This window comes from Canis aureus, chromosome 14, assembly GCF_053574225.1.
Source record: "Canis aureus isolate CA01 chromosome 14, VMU_Caureus_v.1.0, whole genome shotgun sequence".
Lineage (NCBI taxonomy): Eukaryota > Metazoa > Chordata > Mammalia > Carnivora > Canidae > Canis > Canis aureus.
The window spans coordinates 41,075,271-41,089,836 of record NC_135624.1 but is presented as its reverse complement, the minus strand read 5'-3'; the positions used below and the strand labels follow the sequence as shown (position 1 = coordinate 41,089,836).

General features: G+C 68.9%; 3 protein-coding genes and 1 long non-coding RNA gene across 10 annotated transcripts in view; 1 reads left to right on the top strand and 3 right to left on the bottom strand.

Moving 5' to 3' along the window:
- Nucleotide 1: 1 nt before the first annotated feature.
- SLC33A2 (solute carrier family 33 member 2) lies at nt 2-1,981 on the bottom strand. The gene is made up of 5 exons (XM_077847743.1): nt 1,212-1,981; nt 762-909; nt 556-680; nt 379-488; nt 2-280 (listed from the first exon to the last, which is right to left on the bottom strand). Exons 1-5 carry the CDS (start codon nt 1,894-1,896, stop codon nt 107-109), a joined length of 1,242 nt encoding a protein of 413 aa, XP_077703869.1. The 5' UTR covers nt 1,897-1,981; the 3' UTR covers nt 2-106.
- A 1,069-nt stretch (nt 1,982-3,050) lies between these two features.
- On the bottom strand, nt 3,051-6,945 carry GPT (glutamic--pyruvic transaminase). The gene is made up of 12 exons (XM_077847730.1): nt 6,295-6,945; nt 5,661-5,820; nt 5,444-5,533; nt 5,261-5,369; nt 4,975-5,108; nt 4,581-4,824; nt 4,379-4,458; nt 4,166-4,302; nt 3,918-4,092; nt 3,590-3,745; nt 3,392-3,504; nt 3,051-3,322 (listed from the first exon to the last, which is right to left on the bottom strand). Exons 1-12 carry the CDS (start codon nt 6,597-6,599, stop codon nt 3,232-3,234), a joined length of 1,794 nt encoding a protein of 597 aa, XP_077703856.1. The 5' UTR covers nt 6,600-6,945; the 3' UTR covers nt 3,051-3,231.
- A 932-nt stretch (nt 6,946-7,877) lies between these two features.
- PPP1R16A (protein phosphatase 1 regulatory subunit 16A) overlaps nt 7,878-14,566 on the bottom strand; it is a 35,003-nt gene continuing 28,314 nt past the window's right edge. For 4 of the 7 annotated variants that reach the window (XM_077847726.1, XM_077847725.1, XM_077847723.1 and 1 more), the window contains 10 exons: nt 12,594-13,595; nt 11,234-11,304; nt 11,014-11,159; nt 9,773-9,876; nt 9,582-9,706; nt 9,371-9,496; nt 9,204-9,279; nt 8,999-9,128; nt 8,663-8,828; nt 7,878-8,393 (listed from right to left, as the gene is read on the bottom strand). In XM_077847726.1, the coding sequence (XP_077703852.1) occupies nt 8,022-8,393; nt 8,663-8,828; nt 8,999-9,128; nt 9,204-9,279; nt 9,371-9,496; nt 9,582-9,706; nt 9,773-9,876; nt 11,014-11,159; nt 11,234-11,304; nt 12,594-12,852 (1,575 nt within the window). In that variant the 5' untranslated portion in view covers nt 12,853-13,595 and the 3' untranslated portion in view covers nt 7,878-8,021. The other 3 variants (XM_077847728.1, XM_077847727.1, XM_077847729.1) reach the window with 3 other exon arrangements.
- Nucleotides 9,187-12,971, top strand: LOC144283518 (uncharacterized). The gene is made up of 2 exons (XR_013352085.1): nt 9,187-10,847; nt 10,981-12,971. It is a non-coding gene; the product is annotated as an uncharacterized LOC144283518 (long non-coding RNA).

Here is a 14,566-nt window from a genome sequence, read left to right as displayed (position 1 = left end):
CTTTTCTGAACAGGCGGCCCCTACGGTGTTGGGACAGCCCTGGCCGTCATGCAGCCCAGGCAGCTAGGGGCACGCTCAGCTTTATTAGGCAGGCTGGCCACCCAGCTCAGGCCAGGGTGCTGGGAGCCAGGCTCAGATACAGAATGGGCAAGCCTGAGAGGGCGAGGAAGAGGGAGAAGCAGAGATGCAGCCCCAGGCTGTCAGCCAGGGCTCCGGCCAGCGTGCCCAGAAACAGCTTTCCCAGCAGCTCCAGAGTGGCCAGGAGGCTGTAGTGCGTGGCCTGCAGGGGTGGGGGGGGATGAGGTGTGCGATCAGGTGAGGGTTTGCCTGGGTCCAGCCCCGCAGCCCCCTGGACGCCCCAGCCATGCCCTCTCTCACCTGCAGGGCACTGGGTGTCAGCTGGCTGCAGCGCATCATCAGGGTGAACGTGGTGGTGGTAACCAGGCCCCCCAGCAAGTGCTGCAGACACAGGCTCAGCAGGGCTGCCCCTGGGAGGGCCACCGTCAGCGGGGCCCAGGGCGCCACGCTCCTCCCCTCCCGCGGCCAGCCCCTCACCTCTCAGGGCTGCGCTGGGGCCCAGCCTGAGCCCTGGGCCGTCCAGGTGGAAGAGCAGGGCGGTCTGGCAGGCCAGGCCGCCAAGACGGAACCGGAGCAATGACCTCAGCAGGGGCAGAGGTTGCCTGAGGGGCACACGGGCAGGTCAGGGAGCAGGGGCAGGGTGGGGGCAGGGGGCCGGGGCAGGCTCACTGGGGCAGGCTCACCAGTGCCAGGACAGCAGGGCCCCGCCCAGGGATGAGCCCACAATGGAGCACAGCACAGCGCCCACACCGTTCCACAGCCCCAGCTCTGGGGTGGAGATGCCGTGGTCCAGCAGGAAGAGCGGGAACAAGCTGCTGGCGCCCTGCTCACCTGTGGGGAGAACGAGCAAGGCTCCCCACCTCCCTCCACTTGGGGCCTCGCTGCCGGGAGACAGCTGGGACGGGGCATCAGCCAAGCTTAGGGTCAGCACGAAGCAGCACCAGAGACCCGAGGGGTGGTTGCAGTTCCCGGAAGCCGTGCAGCTACAGCTGCAGAAGGACAAGGGGCAAGGCTCGGCTGTGAGCACCAAGGCCCAGGAGGTGACCACCAAGTGGGCGCCAGGGCTTCCGGGGACCCAGCGGAGCTCCCCCACGCTCCCATCCCTGCTGTGCCTGAGCCAAGGCCTCACTTACCCAGTTTGTAAGTGAGCACAAAGCCTGCTGTCCACAGGGTACCAGGCATGGCCAACAAGTCCTGCAGAATGTGCAGGGTGCGCAGGGGTGCTTCTGAGGGCTGGGGCTGGTGCACGGGCAGTTGCCGCAGGGCCGGCGCGGCCCAGACCAGGGCAGCGGCCAGCCAATAGGTAGCAGCCAGGAGCACGAAGAGCAGGGCCCAGGAGAGCGCGGGAACGAAGGCCAGCAGGCCCCCTCCTGCCAGCACGGCCCCTAGCTTGTAGGCGACCACCTGCACGGTGTTCCCAGGCCCCAGCTCAGCGGGCTCCAGGAGCTGCACGGCCAGCGTGTCCAGGGCCACGTCCTGCACAGCTGCCCCGAGGTTCAGCAGCAGCAGCAGCCCTGCCACAGTGGCGGGCAGCCCCGCGGGGCCCGCGGCGGGAGGCAGGGCGGCCAGCAACGCGCACACCAGGCCCAGGGCGGCTGTGCTGAGCGTCAGCCAGGCCCTCAGGGAGCCCCGCGTGTCCACCAGGGGGGCCCACGCGAGCTTCAACAGCCAGGGCAGGTACAGCACCTTGGCCAGCGCCACGCGGGTCAGCGACAGGCCCCGCGCCCGCAGCAGCACGGGCAGCAGGCCCGACTGCAGCCCGTAGGGCAGGCCTTGCACCAGGTAGAGGCCGGCCAGCGGCAGCAGCTTCCCGCGCATGGCCCGCTCGGTCCGCCCGGTCTGCCCGGGGTCCGGCCCGGGCGGGACGAGGCCGCGGGAGCCGCCGCCGCCGACAGCGCAGGGCGCGGGGCCGGGCGAGCGCAGCGCCCAGGCGCAGACGGCGGCCACAGAGCGGCGGGCGGGCCAGAGCGTCAGCTGCCCTCGGGCGCCCCCCGCTGGCCGCGTCCCGGGCCTCGAGGGTCGGTCCTCCCAGAGCTGCAGCCCCACGGCTCTGGGCCCCGCGGGAGCAGGGAGTGGCCTGTGGCCGAGACCTACGTCCGGAGCCCTCAGGCCGCTCTCCCCACCCCTGGCGCCCCGAGCGGCGGCGAGTGAAGCCACCTGTCGTCCTACAAGGCTTCCTAACAGGTGGACTACGGCGGCCACAAGCCGGCCGACCGCGCACGGGAGGTGCTCCTGCGTCCCGCGTCAGGGACAGGGCGGCTCGGCCCCCCAGCCTGGGCCTCCCACGGCCCCTCCGGCCGCACCCCACACGCCCCTCTCCCGGCCTGCGCCCTTGGGTGCCCCAGGGTGGGAGCCGCCGCCCTCCTCCAGCGCAAGGGCTGCATCTGCACTACGGGGTCACACGCTTCAAGCCCAACGCAAAGAAAGCAAGACCCATTTGCTCCCTGTGGCTCCCTCCCCGCTCTTGGCATGGCTGCTCCCCCAGCAGCCTCAGGTGGCAGCTGCGTGCCAGCTGCCCATTTAGGAGGTACACTGAGGCTGCCAGCGCCCCCCCGCCCGGGGGCCTCTCTGTTCTGTCTCCCATTGCCCGCCCCCCCGCCCCCAGTCCGTCCTCTCGTGCCCGGTGCTGCCAGCCAGTCCAGGAGGGGAGCCAGGCCGGGGAACACCCCTTGGTCTTCCTCAGGCTCCTTCTGATGTGGCCACCCCTGGACTCAGCCCCCGCTTCTTCATCCAGCCCCGCCCCCAGCCGAGTGCCCTCCACACCTCTCACACCTCTGTGAGGCCTGCAGGTGCCGGCCTCCAGTCCAGAGACCACAGTGGAGACCAGCCCGGGGGAGGCGCTTCATTGGCAGGAAGGTCGCCTCCTCTGGGACCCCCCGCGACCACTCCTGCTGGAGGCCGACCAATACCCTGCACAGAACCCCAGCCCAGAGAGGAAGGTGGGCCGCGTGGGCAGGTGTGCACACAGCCTCGGAGTGGTCAGACTGCCTCGTAGCTTTATTAGGGGCGTGCAGGAAGGCTGGGGCCCAGCCCCACAGGCAGCAGGAGCAAGTCCAGGGGGCTGCAGAGACCCCCACGGTCCGGCCATCCCGGCCATCGTAAATCCAGAGTCGGCCCTGCCGGCCAAGCCTGGCCCTAAAGAGGGAGGGGGCCTCAGGAGTACTCTCGGGTGAACTTGGCGTGGAACTGGCTCAGCTTCTCCAGCAGAGGCCGCAGCTTCTCCATGGGGGGCAGAATGGTCATCCTAAAGGGGAAGCGCGGTAAGCGGAGGTGTTGGGGCTGCGGGGCTGGGCCGCGCAGGGCCAGGCCTCACCGGAAGTGGTAGGTGCCTTCCCTCTGCCCGAAGCCGCTGCCGGGCACCACGCAGATGCCGGTCTCCTCCAGGAGGCGCATGCAGAAGAACATGTCGGGGGCCAGGCTCAATTCCTGCGGGCGGGCGGCACGCGGTGAGGTCAGGGCGGCGCCCCAGCCTGCGCCCTCCGCCGCGGCCCCGCCCGCAGGGGACCCTGACCTGAGCGCGCTGCACGGCGCGGGGGGGCAGCTGCACGCGAGGGAAGGAGTACATGGCGCCCTGCACCGGGTTGCAGCGGATGCCCGGGGACTCGTTGAACACCTGCTCCGTGAGCTTCGCCTTTGCCGCCAGCTCCGCCAGCACCGCCTGCCTCTCCTGCGACCACGGGGGGTGGGGGGGGGTGGGGGGTGGGGGGGGCGGGGAGCAGATCTGATCTAGGAGACCCAGACCCGCAGGGCCGGTGGAGCCCGCCCCGCCCCCGTGCCCTGTCTCCACCCCCCCACCCCCACCCCTGGCCCCGGCCCTCGTCCCGCCCCCGCCCGCTCACCGCCTGGAACTGCACGAAGGAGGGGTCGCTGGGCGCGGGCGGGCTGACCACGGTGCTGAGCAGGACTTGGCCCGGCACGGGCGGGCACAGCCGCACGCTCATCAGCTTCTGCATCTGCCGCTGCACCGCGGGGTCCATGTTCACCACCTCCACGTAGCCGCCGCGGAAGCCGCACCTGCGAGGCGAGGCAGCTGTGCAGGCGGCCGGGGGAGGAGCCCGGGCCGCCCAGTCTGCGGGCCTGCACGCACTCTCCCATGTAGCCCTTGGACACCGAGTGGAAGGAGGCGAGCTCCTGGTGTGTCGCGTACGGCGGCCCCATCTCCGTGAGCACCTTCTTGAACGAGTGGAACTGCGAGCCCTCGGCGTACACGTTGTCCTGGTACACCTGCGGGGCAGCCGGCGTCAGGGGCGGGGGCAGCCGCCGCCCTCGGGCCCCAGCCCAGGCGGGCCCCTGCCAGCACCTCATCGGCCATCAGGAAGAGGCGCTCCTCAAAGGCAAAGCGAATCACGGCCTCGATGCACTCGCGGGCTTGCACCTGCCCTGGGGTGCGGGGGAGGCAGCGCGGCGGGGTCAGACTCAGGCTCCGAGCTCCTCTGGAGCTCCCGCGGGTGAAGGGCGGGGCGGGGGGGGGGGCGGGAGGGCTGGGGCGACGGGCGGCGCACCGGTGGGGTTGCCAGGGTTGATAACGCACAGTGCGCGGGGGCGGCAGTGAGCCCGCGCCTGGCACAGGGCGCGCCGCAGCTCGGCCACGTCGAGCGCCCAGGTGCGCTCCTCATCCAGGTAGTAGTCCACCTGCACCGCGTTGAGCTCGGCCAGAGCAGCCGAGTACAGCGGGTACTGCGGGATGGGGATGAGAACCCCTGTGCGGGTGGGGCCCTCTCCGGCCACCAGCAGCTTCAGCACCGTCTATAGGGGAGGGAGGCAGGCACCGTTGGTGGGGCCCACAGGGGCTGCACCTGTTCCTGCCCCGCCTGGAACCGCGGTGCCAGGAGGAGCAGGGTCCGCCCAGCTGCGCTGGGAGAGACACGGTGTCCTCCTGCCCTGGCCCTAGCCTACCACGATGGCGTCGCTGGCCCCAGTGGACAGGTAGATGTTGTTGGGGTCCGAGGGAATGCCTCCGTCCCGCCGCTCAATGTACTCAGCCACGTCCTCGCGGATCAGCTGGATGCCGGAGCTGACGCTGTAGGCCCCTGGGCCCGGGGGCGGGGGGCAGAGCGGGGAGAAGAGCACCAAGAGGTCCCTTAGCAGTGCTCCCGGACCTCTCCGCCGCCTCTTCCAGCAGGCGGGCCCACCCCTCCCCTGGGACAGCCTCCTAGTCACTCGTCCTGGCCCTGGCACTTACCCAGGCTGTGTCCCCCACATGCCTGCAAGATGCGCTCCGCCTTCCTCTTGGCATCCTCGGGGAAGTCCGGGCTGTTCAGGAGATCCGGGTGGACGCAGAGGGCCAGGACCTGGGAGGGGCAGATCTTGAGGCCAGAGCGCGTGGGCTGACGGGGGAGGGCTCCCGGGCAAGGCTGAGCCTCACCTGACGTAGGAAGGTGATGGGCTTCTGCCCCATGGCCTGTGCATCCCCAATGTTGGCGCGGACCACCTCAGTGAAGGGCTTCTTCACTCCCTGGGACAGAGGGACCCGTGCAGTGAGGAGGGGCCTGATCCCTCTGGTGGCTCCTTGTCCTGTGTGACTGTGGGGATGGGCTGCCCGGGTGCAGCCTGGAGGAAAGTGGTGGGGCCCGGGGCCGTACCTGGCGCAGCTCCTGCTCCAGCTCGAGGGCACGCAGCACAATGGGACCGCGCACGGCATACTCCACCCTCCGCACACACGGGTTCATGGTGTCCAGCGTCAGCACCTTCTCCTTCAGCCCGTTCATTGCAACCTGGTCACCTGCCCTCAAGGCCATGATCCTACTCAGACCAGGCAGGAAGGTCAGGACGCGGCAGGATCCAGAAGTGGGGCTAAGGGACGCTGAGTCCAGACTCAGTGGGCCAGGGCTGGGAACAGGGAGCAGGGGAGGGGCGCTCAGGGTAGAGGGCACCCTCCTCGCAGCAGGCTGCTGGCCCCACTGAAAGGGACAGGAAGGGCTGAAGAAGCAGCCGGGCCACTGGGCCCCGCCCCACCCGTCCGGGCACAGTTCTGCCCCAGGGAGCCATAGGGAGCGCAGGAGGAGGCAGGCGGGGCTTGGGGTGACGCCCAGCGCCCGCCCAGTGTCCCCATGACAGGGGAGCAGGAGACCTACATAGGGGGAGGGATGGACAGAAGGTTCAAGAAACTCTGAGGGCCTGGGCCTGGGGGGAGGTGCGCTGAGTGCCCGAAGGGGTTGGCAGGGCTGGGCAGAGCCAAAGCCCCAGGGAACTGGAGCTGGGCCCCTGGAGATTTACCCCAGCAGGGCTCTGCCAAGGCTGAGCCCTCTCAGGCCCCCCATCTTAGCGTGGGCCAGCGGCCTGTCTCCCAGGTAACTGGCCAGGCCTCTATAGAATCCTGGCCTTATGGGGGAGGGGAACCCCTCCTGCGACAGCCCGCAGGCCACAGGAGCCCTGCTTGGACGTTGGTCCCCAGTCAGCAAGTGGTGGGGGCCAGAGCCGCTGGGTTGGGGTGCCGGGGGCCAGGGTAGGGCAGCTCCGGGCCTTCGGAGGGCCCTGGGACACCTCGGCAGCTCTGGGCCGCTGTCGTGCCCTTTCACCATGCGCCAGCCCGGGGCTGCCCTTGGGGCCACATCGCAGGGTGACCTAAGCTCCCCTCCCTGTTGCTCCTGATTGGCAGTGACAGTGGGAAGCAAGCTGTGATAGGCCCCCGGGGCCCCACCTCCCCAGGCGCTGATAGGCCATGCCCAGAGGTGGCTGCCCCAGGGGCTGACAGCTGACTGAACGGAAGGTCAAGGAGCCATCCCTCCGCCCTCCGCGAGGGGCTGTGGCAGCTGGTCAGGCCTGGGGGCGGCCTGGCCTCCCCGGCTCACTGGCTGGAAAGGAAAGAGCAGGAGCCCCGGGCAGCCAGGCTAGTCTCACCCTGCGCCTCTGCCCACCTCGGGCACCGCCCCTTCCCCCCCCCCACCCCCCGCCCTCCCAGTGCACAGGCCTGCCCTCTGGCCCCCAGGCAGAGCACAGGTTAACATGATCCCAGCCCCAGGCAGAGCCAGGCCCTCCCAGCCCCTGGCAGCAAGGCTCACGCAGCAGCCGTGCTAGCAGGTGGACCTTGGCAGCTGCGCTACCCCACACGCTAAAATTAACCTGCAGCCTCTCCCCGGCCCTCCCAGCCCTTCTGGGGACACCCCTACAACCAGTGCTACTCAGGGAAGGGGGGCCTGGCCGTCACCGGGCTGACTGGGTCAGTGCCCACCAGGAGGAGGTGACCTGAGCCCGTGTCACTGGGCACTGGTGGCCATGCGGAGCTGCTCCCAGGGATAGAGGAGCTGGCGGTGCCATCTGCCCTCCCACTCGAGGCCCCTAAGGGACCCCTGTCACCCTGACACGCTGTGAATCTGGCCGGCCAACTACTGGCCCCCTTGCCAGCCCAGGCGGAGGCTAGAAGCCAGGTCCCGGGATCGGGGCTCCATGCCAGGATCGGGGGACTCATCCCCCAGGGAGGCTTCTGACTCCAGCCTCGCACCAATGCTCCGGCGTGTGGCTCCAGAGGCCTGTGGAAACCCCTCTCCCTGTTCTAAGCCAGGCCCCCCCGGCCCCTGTGGCACAGATGCCCCCCACCCCACCCCCCAAGGAATGTCCTTGCAGAGCTCCCTGCTGCTCTCAGGAAGGTGAAGAGTTACAGGGGAGCCTCCAGGAGGCCGGGAGCGGCGCAGGCCGGGCTTCTCGCCCAGTGGCCGTGGGCCTCACTCCCACGCAGGGCCAGGCAGCCACAAGCAAGCAGCTACAGGCCTCCCAACAGGGGCAGGCACACCTAGAAGCAGCAACACCGCGGCTCCCCACCCTCGGGACGGTGGCCCGGCCGACGCACACAACAAGGCAGGTGGCGGAACAGCCCTTTATCAGGAGTCACAGGATGAAACTAGGTCTCCGCAGCAGGTCCCCCCGCACGACTTCTGCCAGGGGCCGTCCCCCATCAGCAGCACCGGGGTCCGGAGCAGGGCGTCGTCGGTCGCCCGAGGGCAGCCTCACATGAGCAGACAGCAGGGCCTCTTCTCCGTGGGGGCCTCCTCCGAGGGCGCTGTGAGCCTCAGCAGGGGCGGGTCTCCGGCGGCCCTGGGGCTGCATGGCTGGGGGCTCTCGGGGTCCACGGGCAGCCCCAGCTCAGCACCCTCGGGGCCCTCGGGCAGGGGTCGCTGCAGCTTAGCAGCGGCTCGCTGGCGCTTCAGCTCCGCCAGGGTGTGGTGGGCCTTGGCGCAGGCCAGGGCGTCAGGGGTGGTGCTCTCCAGGGGGCTCAGCTGGTAGGACACGCTCCGGTCCAGCCGCTTGGAGTACAGGTGCCGCCCTGGGGAACCTCCCACGCGGCCGTTGTGTGGCCTGGCCAACTCTGGTTCCTCCTCCTGCCAGGAAGCAGGGACCTCAGAGGCCGTCGGGAAGGCGTCTCCGGCCTCCCTGGGACTTGGGCACCAGGCGGCGTGGCAGCCGAGGCGCAGACACAGGGGTGTGGGCAGCAGCTGCCCGAGGGCACTAGCCCAGTGGGGGCACTGGCTCGCTGGTCCCACCGACTCCTAGGGCGGGTGCGGCGGGAGGCCCGAGGCACCGATGTCAGGCCACAAGCCCGCACTGCTCAGAGGGCAGCGCCCAGGCCCACCACCCGCGTCGGGCTCACCTCGCTGGGCACAGGCCGCAGCTCTGCATCCGTTCGGCCATCCTCGTCCTCCTCGGGGGGCTCCGGGCTAGTGGGCGGTGGCTGTTGCCACACGATGGCCTCCTGGGCATGCTCCTTGCGGTACAGGCTGGTACGCTGGGTCAGGCTCACCCTCCTCACCACCTTCCTGGGGAAGGCAGGGAGAGGGTGGGGGAGGGTGCCACTCGCCCCACGGAACTACCGGGGGCCCTGCTGGCACCTCAGCAACATCAGCGGGGGCAAAGCCTGGGCAGGCGGGGAGGGAGATGGGAGGACGGGCAGGGTGTCTGCAGCTGGGGGGCAACCACGGGCGCTCACCCCCGGCTGCCCGCGCTCGAGGTGCGGCGGCGCAGCAGAGAGCGCTGGCGGCCCTGGGCACGCAGGAGAGCGTCGTGCTTGTGCTTCAGCTCCAGCAGCTTGGTGCGCACCTCTTCATCCCCACACACGTCTGAGGAGAAGCGGGCGGAGGTTACGGGTGCCCTCCCGCCCACCCTGTTGGCTGGCAGAGGCAGCCCCAGCTCACCAAGAGGCGTCTCATCCATCAGAGACTTCCCGTTCAGGTCGGCCCCATGTGCCACAAGCAGCTCCACCAGGTGCACCTGAGGGCCAGCGACCCAGGCTGCTGAAGGCCGCGGAGCCAGGAGCCGGGAGCCACCAGCCAGGCCCGGCTGCCCCCAGGCCCGTGCTCACCTGGCCCCAGTAGGCTGCAGCGTGCAGCGGCTCCCAGCCGTCCTGGTCCTTGGCACTCGGGCTGGCCTGGTGTTCCAGCAGCAGGGCAGCCACCTCGCCGAACCCATTGGCAGCCGCGACGTGTAGCTACAGGCAGACGCCTCAGCCCTGAGTCCCCGCTGTGCCCTCCAGCAGCAGCCCCCGCCCACAGGTCACGCGGCCCCACCCTCACCAGCGTGGCCCCGTGGTCCTGGGGGACGTTGATGTCGGCTCCCGCCTGCAGCAGGCCACGGATGTCATCCAGCATATGCAGCTCTGGCAAGGCCCGGGCCCCCTCGATGCTGTCCTGGGTGATGCCTGAAAGGCAGCAGGCTCAGAGCTGGCACCCTGGCACCACTGGTGGGCAAGTGGGCTCGCACTCACCACGGTTGGCCATGGCTGTCTCCAGGAAGTCCAGCGTCCCCTCATCCTCACATAGGTCATAAGGCATGTTCCCATCAGTGTTGACGGCCAAGAGATCAGCACCGCTGCAGGAAGAACGGGCAGGGGCCTTGACCACAGCAACCTTCTCCCCCCACGGAGGCCCCAGGTCCACCCTCTGCATCAGCCCTCAGCCTGGGGCTCCCTCCGGGATAGTGTGGGTCACATGTGGAGGTGGCCCAAGCCCTCGGGTCCACCTGGCTGGCCCTGAGCTCTGGATCCTGTCCTCAAGCCAGCCAGGCCAAGCCCCAGTGCCCACCCCTGCCTGAGCTCCACGTTCCTGACACCCATGTGCCTCGGTCAGCCTGGGCCTGCCAGCTGGGAGGGGGAGCCACACTCAAGAGCCCCAGGGAGCAAAAGGTAGAAGGAGGAAGAGTGCCTGGGTGCCAGGAGAGAGCTGCAGGGCACAAGGCTCAAGCAGAAGCATAGCCCCGGGGAAGACGGGGAGCTGAAGGGAGCTCAGACCACAAAGGTGGGCGCTCACTGTGGACAGGAACCGTCTGGGTACACACGCCCCCCCACGCAGAGACGTCTACATGCGACAGGAGGAGACTGCCTCCCACCCACACTCCCACCCTCAGCACCCGGACCCCTCCAGGGGAGCCTGAGCCCCTGACCATCTGTTCCATAGCAGGGGTCAGAGCTGAGGGGCCAGGGCAGTGGGGGGAATTCCTGGCCCCTGGTGAGGCCGACCACCCTTCCTGTTCACCGAGGCGCATGTGCCCCATCCCGCCCTCCTTGTTAAAGATCCCCTGTGTCCAGGTGCCCCTCCATCTGTGTCACTGCCACCCCGTCACTGTCCAGAATGGCAGGTCTCTGTGCAGACCGCAGGGAGACCCGAGCTAGAGGCCAAAGCCCTCAAGGAGTTCCCAAACTGCTAGGGTGCCTGGCAGGAGAACGCACCCGGGCGCACGGCCACACTTCCCTGAGCACATGCCTGTTCCCCTGATGTCACGGAGTCTGCAGCCTCTGCCCAGGCCCTGACCTCCATGCCAAGATGAAGGCAGGGGAAGCAAAGGTGAGTGGGAACACAGGAGGCCAAGGGCCCAGCATGCCTCCTGCAGGAGACCCCTGGGCTGTGCCGGGATGAACCACTGCCTGCAAGGAAGGCCTGGCCCCTCCTGGCCTGGCCGCATCCCTCCCTCCTACAGGTGCCCACGGTGGCCACACCGACAGGGCCCTACCGGGCAATGAGCAGCTCCACCAGGTGTAGGTGGCCGCAGGTGGCCGCAGCGTGCAGGGGCGTCCAGCTCTCACTATCACGGGCATTGACCTTGGCCCCGGCGTCCAGGAGCTGCTGCACCATCTCTCGGAAGTCATCGATGCAGCTCTACAAACCACAGGGCCTGAGCGCCAGAGTCCGGGGCCAGTGCGCCCCCCTCCCCAATCCCCCGCATGGCTGACCTGGTGCAGGGCCGTCAGGCCATCCTCGTTGGCCAGGTCAGGGCTGACCCCACTGTCGAGGAGCTGGCGGACTGTGAGGGGGGGAGCGGGATGTGGTGAGGGTGCAGAGGCAGAGGTCCAGCCACAGACCAGCCCTGCTCGGTCAGGGTGCCCGGGACTGCGGCTGGAGGCAGAGGACGGCGAGGAGGACTGCGGTCAGGCGGCCAGAGGGACCCCGAGCACAGGCTGAAGGCTCAAGGGCCGGGGCACTGGGTTTCCATCTGCCCCAAGTGCGCGTCCGCCGCGTGCCCTGCCTCCAGCCCCTGGAGGACCCCCAGCCCTCAGGCTCCCGTGTGGGGCAGTCCCCCCTGGGCTCATCGATCCCACTTTGGCCAGGGCTCTGGCGCCCCCCCAACACCACCCTCCCATGCGCCTCCGGGCCCTCCATCCCACACATGCCCCGCCCGGAGCAACCTCCTGCCCCGCCACAGCCTGCAGCGTGGGCCCAGGGCGTCCAGTCCGGCCCCTTCAAGGTCTGCCCCTCCGCAGAGCTAGCCCCTGTCCTCATTCTTCAGGAGGCCCAGGCTGCTGCCAAGGTCACCCTGGACCTCCTTGGTGGCCTGGCCCTCCCTCCCAGGCGCTCCACAGGCAGGAGGAGAACTCGCCCACCTTCCCACAGTTCCCCGGGCCATAGCCTGGGCACACCCACCACGCCCTCCTATTTCCCTTGCCTTGAGGCACTGCCCGTCCCTCCTTGCCCTCTGCACCCCAGCCTCTGCCCTGCAGGAAGCCAGGAAGAGCCCTCCAGAGCCTCTCCACGAGAGCAGTGAGCACGCAGGGGGCAGGGGAGGAATGAGGAGGCTGCCAAAAGCTCAGGCCTGTCATCTAGCCAGGGAGGTCCTGATGGGGAGGAAGAAGTCAGACAGGGCCTGAGGCAGGTGTCGCGCGGGCTGGCCTGTGGGGGACCCCTGCCCCCACGCTCTAACCTGCTGAGGTGGGTGTTACCGTCCTCCTTTACAGAGGTGGAGACTGAGGACCCAAGCAGGTGGTGGCCAGGACTCTCCTGATCATCGCCCAGTGCCCTGGCAAGAGGCGGCGGAGACTATGGGCCACTCCCAGCCCACCTGAGCCGAGCCCCCGGCACTTCTCCAGACTCCTGGGGGCTTCCCCAGTGCCCCTGCCCACCAACCTCACCCCCGCAGCAGCACCCTGTGCATGCGGCCCCATCAGGGGCCAGCCTCCAGTGGGCGGCCTACCACGTAGAGCATGCAGTAGAGGGCGGCGGGCCTGCCCCGGGCCTCCACACGACGGCACTGTGCCCTCACGGCTCTCAGGGGCTGGGCCAGGGACAGGGCCTGCCCTGGGGCTCGGCCACGCTCACCTTCCTCCAGGTCATTTCGGGCAGCAGCCTCCAGAAGGGTGACGCTGGGAGGGAAGAGGACCCGCTTCTGCGGCCTGCCGCCGGGGGCCTCCTTCCACGGCCGCTCCCGGTGCCCTTTCTTGCCCTGGGCCTCCTTCTCAGCCTGGGCCCACATCTTCACCTGCTGGGCACGTCGCTTCTGGGCGTGCTTCAGCCGCTCCTGCGTGCTCATCCTGCCCACCATGGGCATCTCTGCCAGCAGCTCCAGGTGCTCGGCCATGGCGGGGGCTACCTGCCAGGGGGGCTGCACGGGGCACCAGATGGGGGAGCACAGGGGCCAAACTGGGCCTGTGCACTGGGGCAGCTGGTTGGACCAGCACCTTTGGGGGCATCCCCTTCCTAAGGCTCGGTGGTGCCCTCTGCCCCTGGCAAGGCTGGGTCACGAGGCTCCAGGCAATCCTGAAGGACACGGACCCCAGGCAGGAAGGGTAGCCTGCCTCTCAAGAGCCCTGGCACCTCAGCTGCTCAACGGGCAGGGCCTCACCTCCCTCCTGGGGTCAGGGTGCACCTGTGGGAAGCACCCCAGGACCTGGCCAGCCTCAGTCCAGGGTCTGAAGCTAATTACCCAGATAACAAAGTTGCAGTGTCCTGGTACTTCAGTGAGGGCAAAGGGAGGGCAGGGCAATGGGCAGAGGCCCCTGGGAGACCTTGGGAGTTCCGGAAGCCCCTTCACCTTCCAGGCTCAGGATCCTGGGTGGGGCCGGGGAGCAGCCATGCCCTGGCCTTCCCTCCCCTCTCCCACCAGGGTCAGTACATCAGTGCTAACAAGGAGGTGCAGCCAGAGAGGCCAGGGCAGGGTGTGCCCACAGAGTCCCGGGGTCTCAGCCCCCAGTGCCCCGGTGTGAGCCGGTCTAAGCAGCCAGAGTACCAGGGGCACGGCAGGCCTGGCAACCACGTCTCCCGGAGGGCCTGCTTTCGAAGAGCGGTTGGTCAGGCTGCAGACAGCAGGCGGCTTGCACTAGCCTGCAGGGGAGGAAGAGGAAGCACATCACGGGTGGCTCCGGCGGGGAGGCCAGCAGGTGCGAGCTCGCCCTGCCCCAGGAGGCCCGGCTGCAGCGCACAGCCACACTGTGGGACAACATTCCCGGCCGGGGCCTGCTGTGCCCAGTGCTGGCTCGCACGTGTGCCCGGGAAGGGCCAGGCGGCGCGGTGCAGGAGTCGGCAGGGCCGCAGGCGCAGGTGGCAGCGAGCCTTCCCCTGTGCTGGCCTCGGGGAGATGTCTGCAGCCTCTCCCTGCCACCGGCTCTGGCCCGGGTCCCTACGGCGTCCCTGACCGTCTGCCCCCAGGCCGGTGGGCACAGGGTCACCCTGGCCTTGGGCCCTCCCGGGGCTGCCCCAAGGGCTCTGCACCCTACACCAGAGCCTGAGCGCCTCTGCAGGACTCCCCTTCCCTCCCAGCCACTCCCAGCCCCCCAGGAGGAGAGGCTCCACACGCGCGCTACAGGGCGTGACGTTCCCGGGAAGCCAACCCGAATAACCCACTCCAAGGGATCATAAGCAAGGAGCAAGGCACACACTCAGTCTTGAGCCATGGGCGGGGGACCCACAGGAGAAGTCCCCCCCACAAGGAAGGAGCCCCCCCCATAGGCCAGGGCTCCCTGGAGAGTGGGCTCACAGGGTCGTAGGGACCGTTTTGCTTCCTGAAGACGGGCACCAGGACCAAAGCCAACTCCTGGCTGTGTTTAGCCAGATTTAGGGGGCATCATCCAGCCCGTGACTTTACAGATTAAGGGGTTCTGATACCACGTCCGACGGAGAACCACCGAAAAGAGCACGCAGGTTTTGAACTGAATACACGTCTTTTGGTTTACTCATCCTGAAGGCCATCCATGAACCTTCGTCACGAGGCAGGACCAAGAGCCTCAGCATCTCCCCCACCAACCCAGCCACAGTGGGAAGAACCAGGAGGTCCCCTGGTTTGGGTTGTGGCAGCT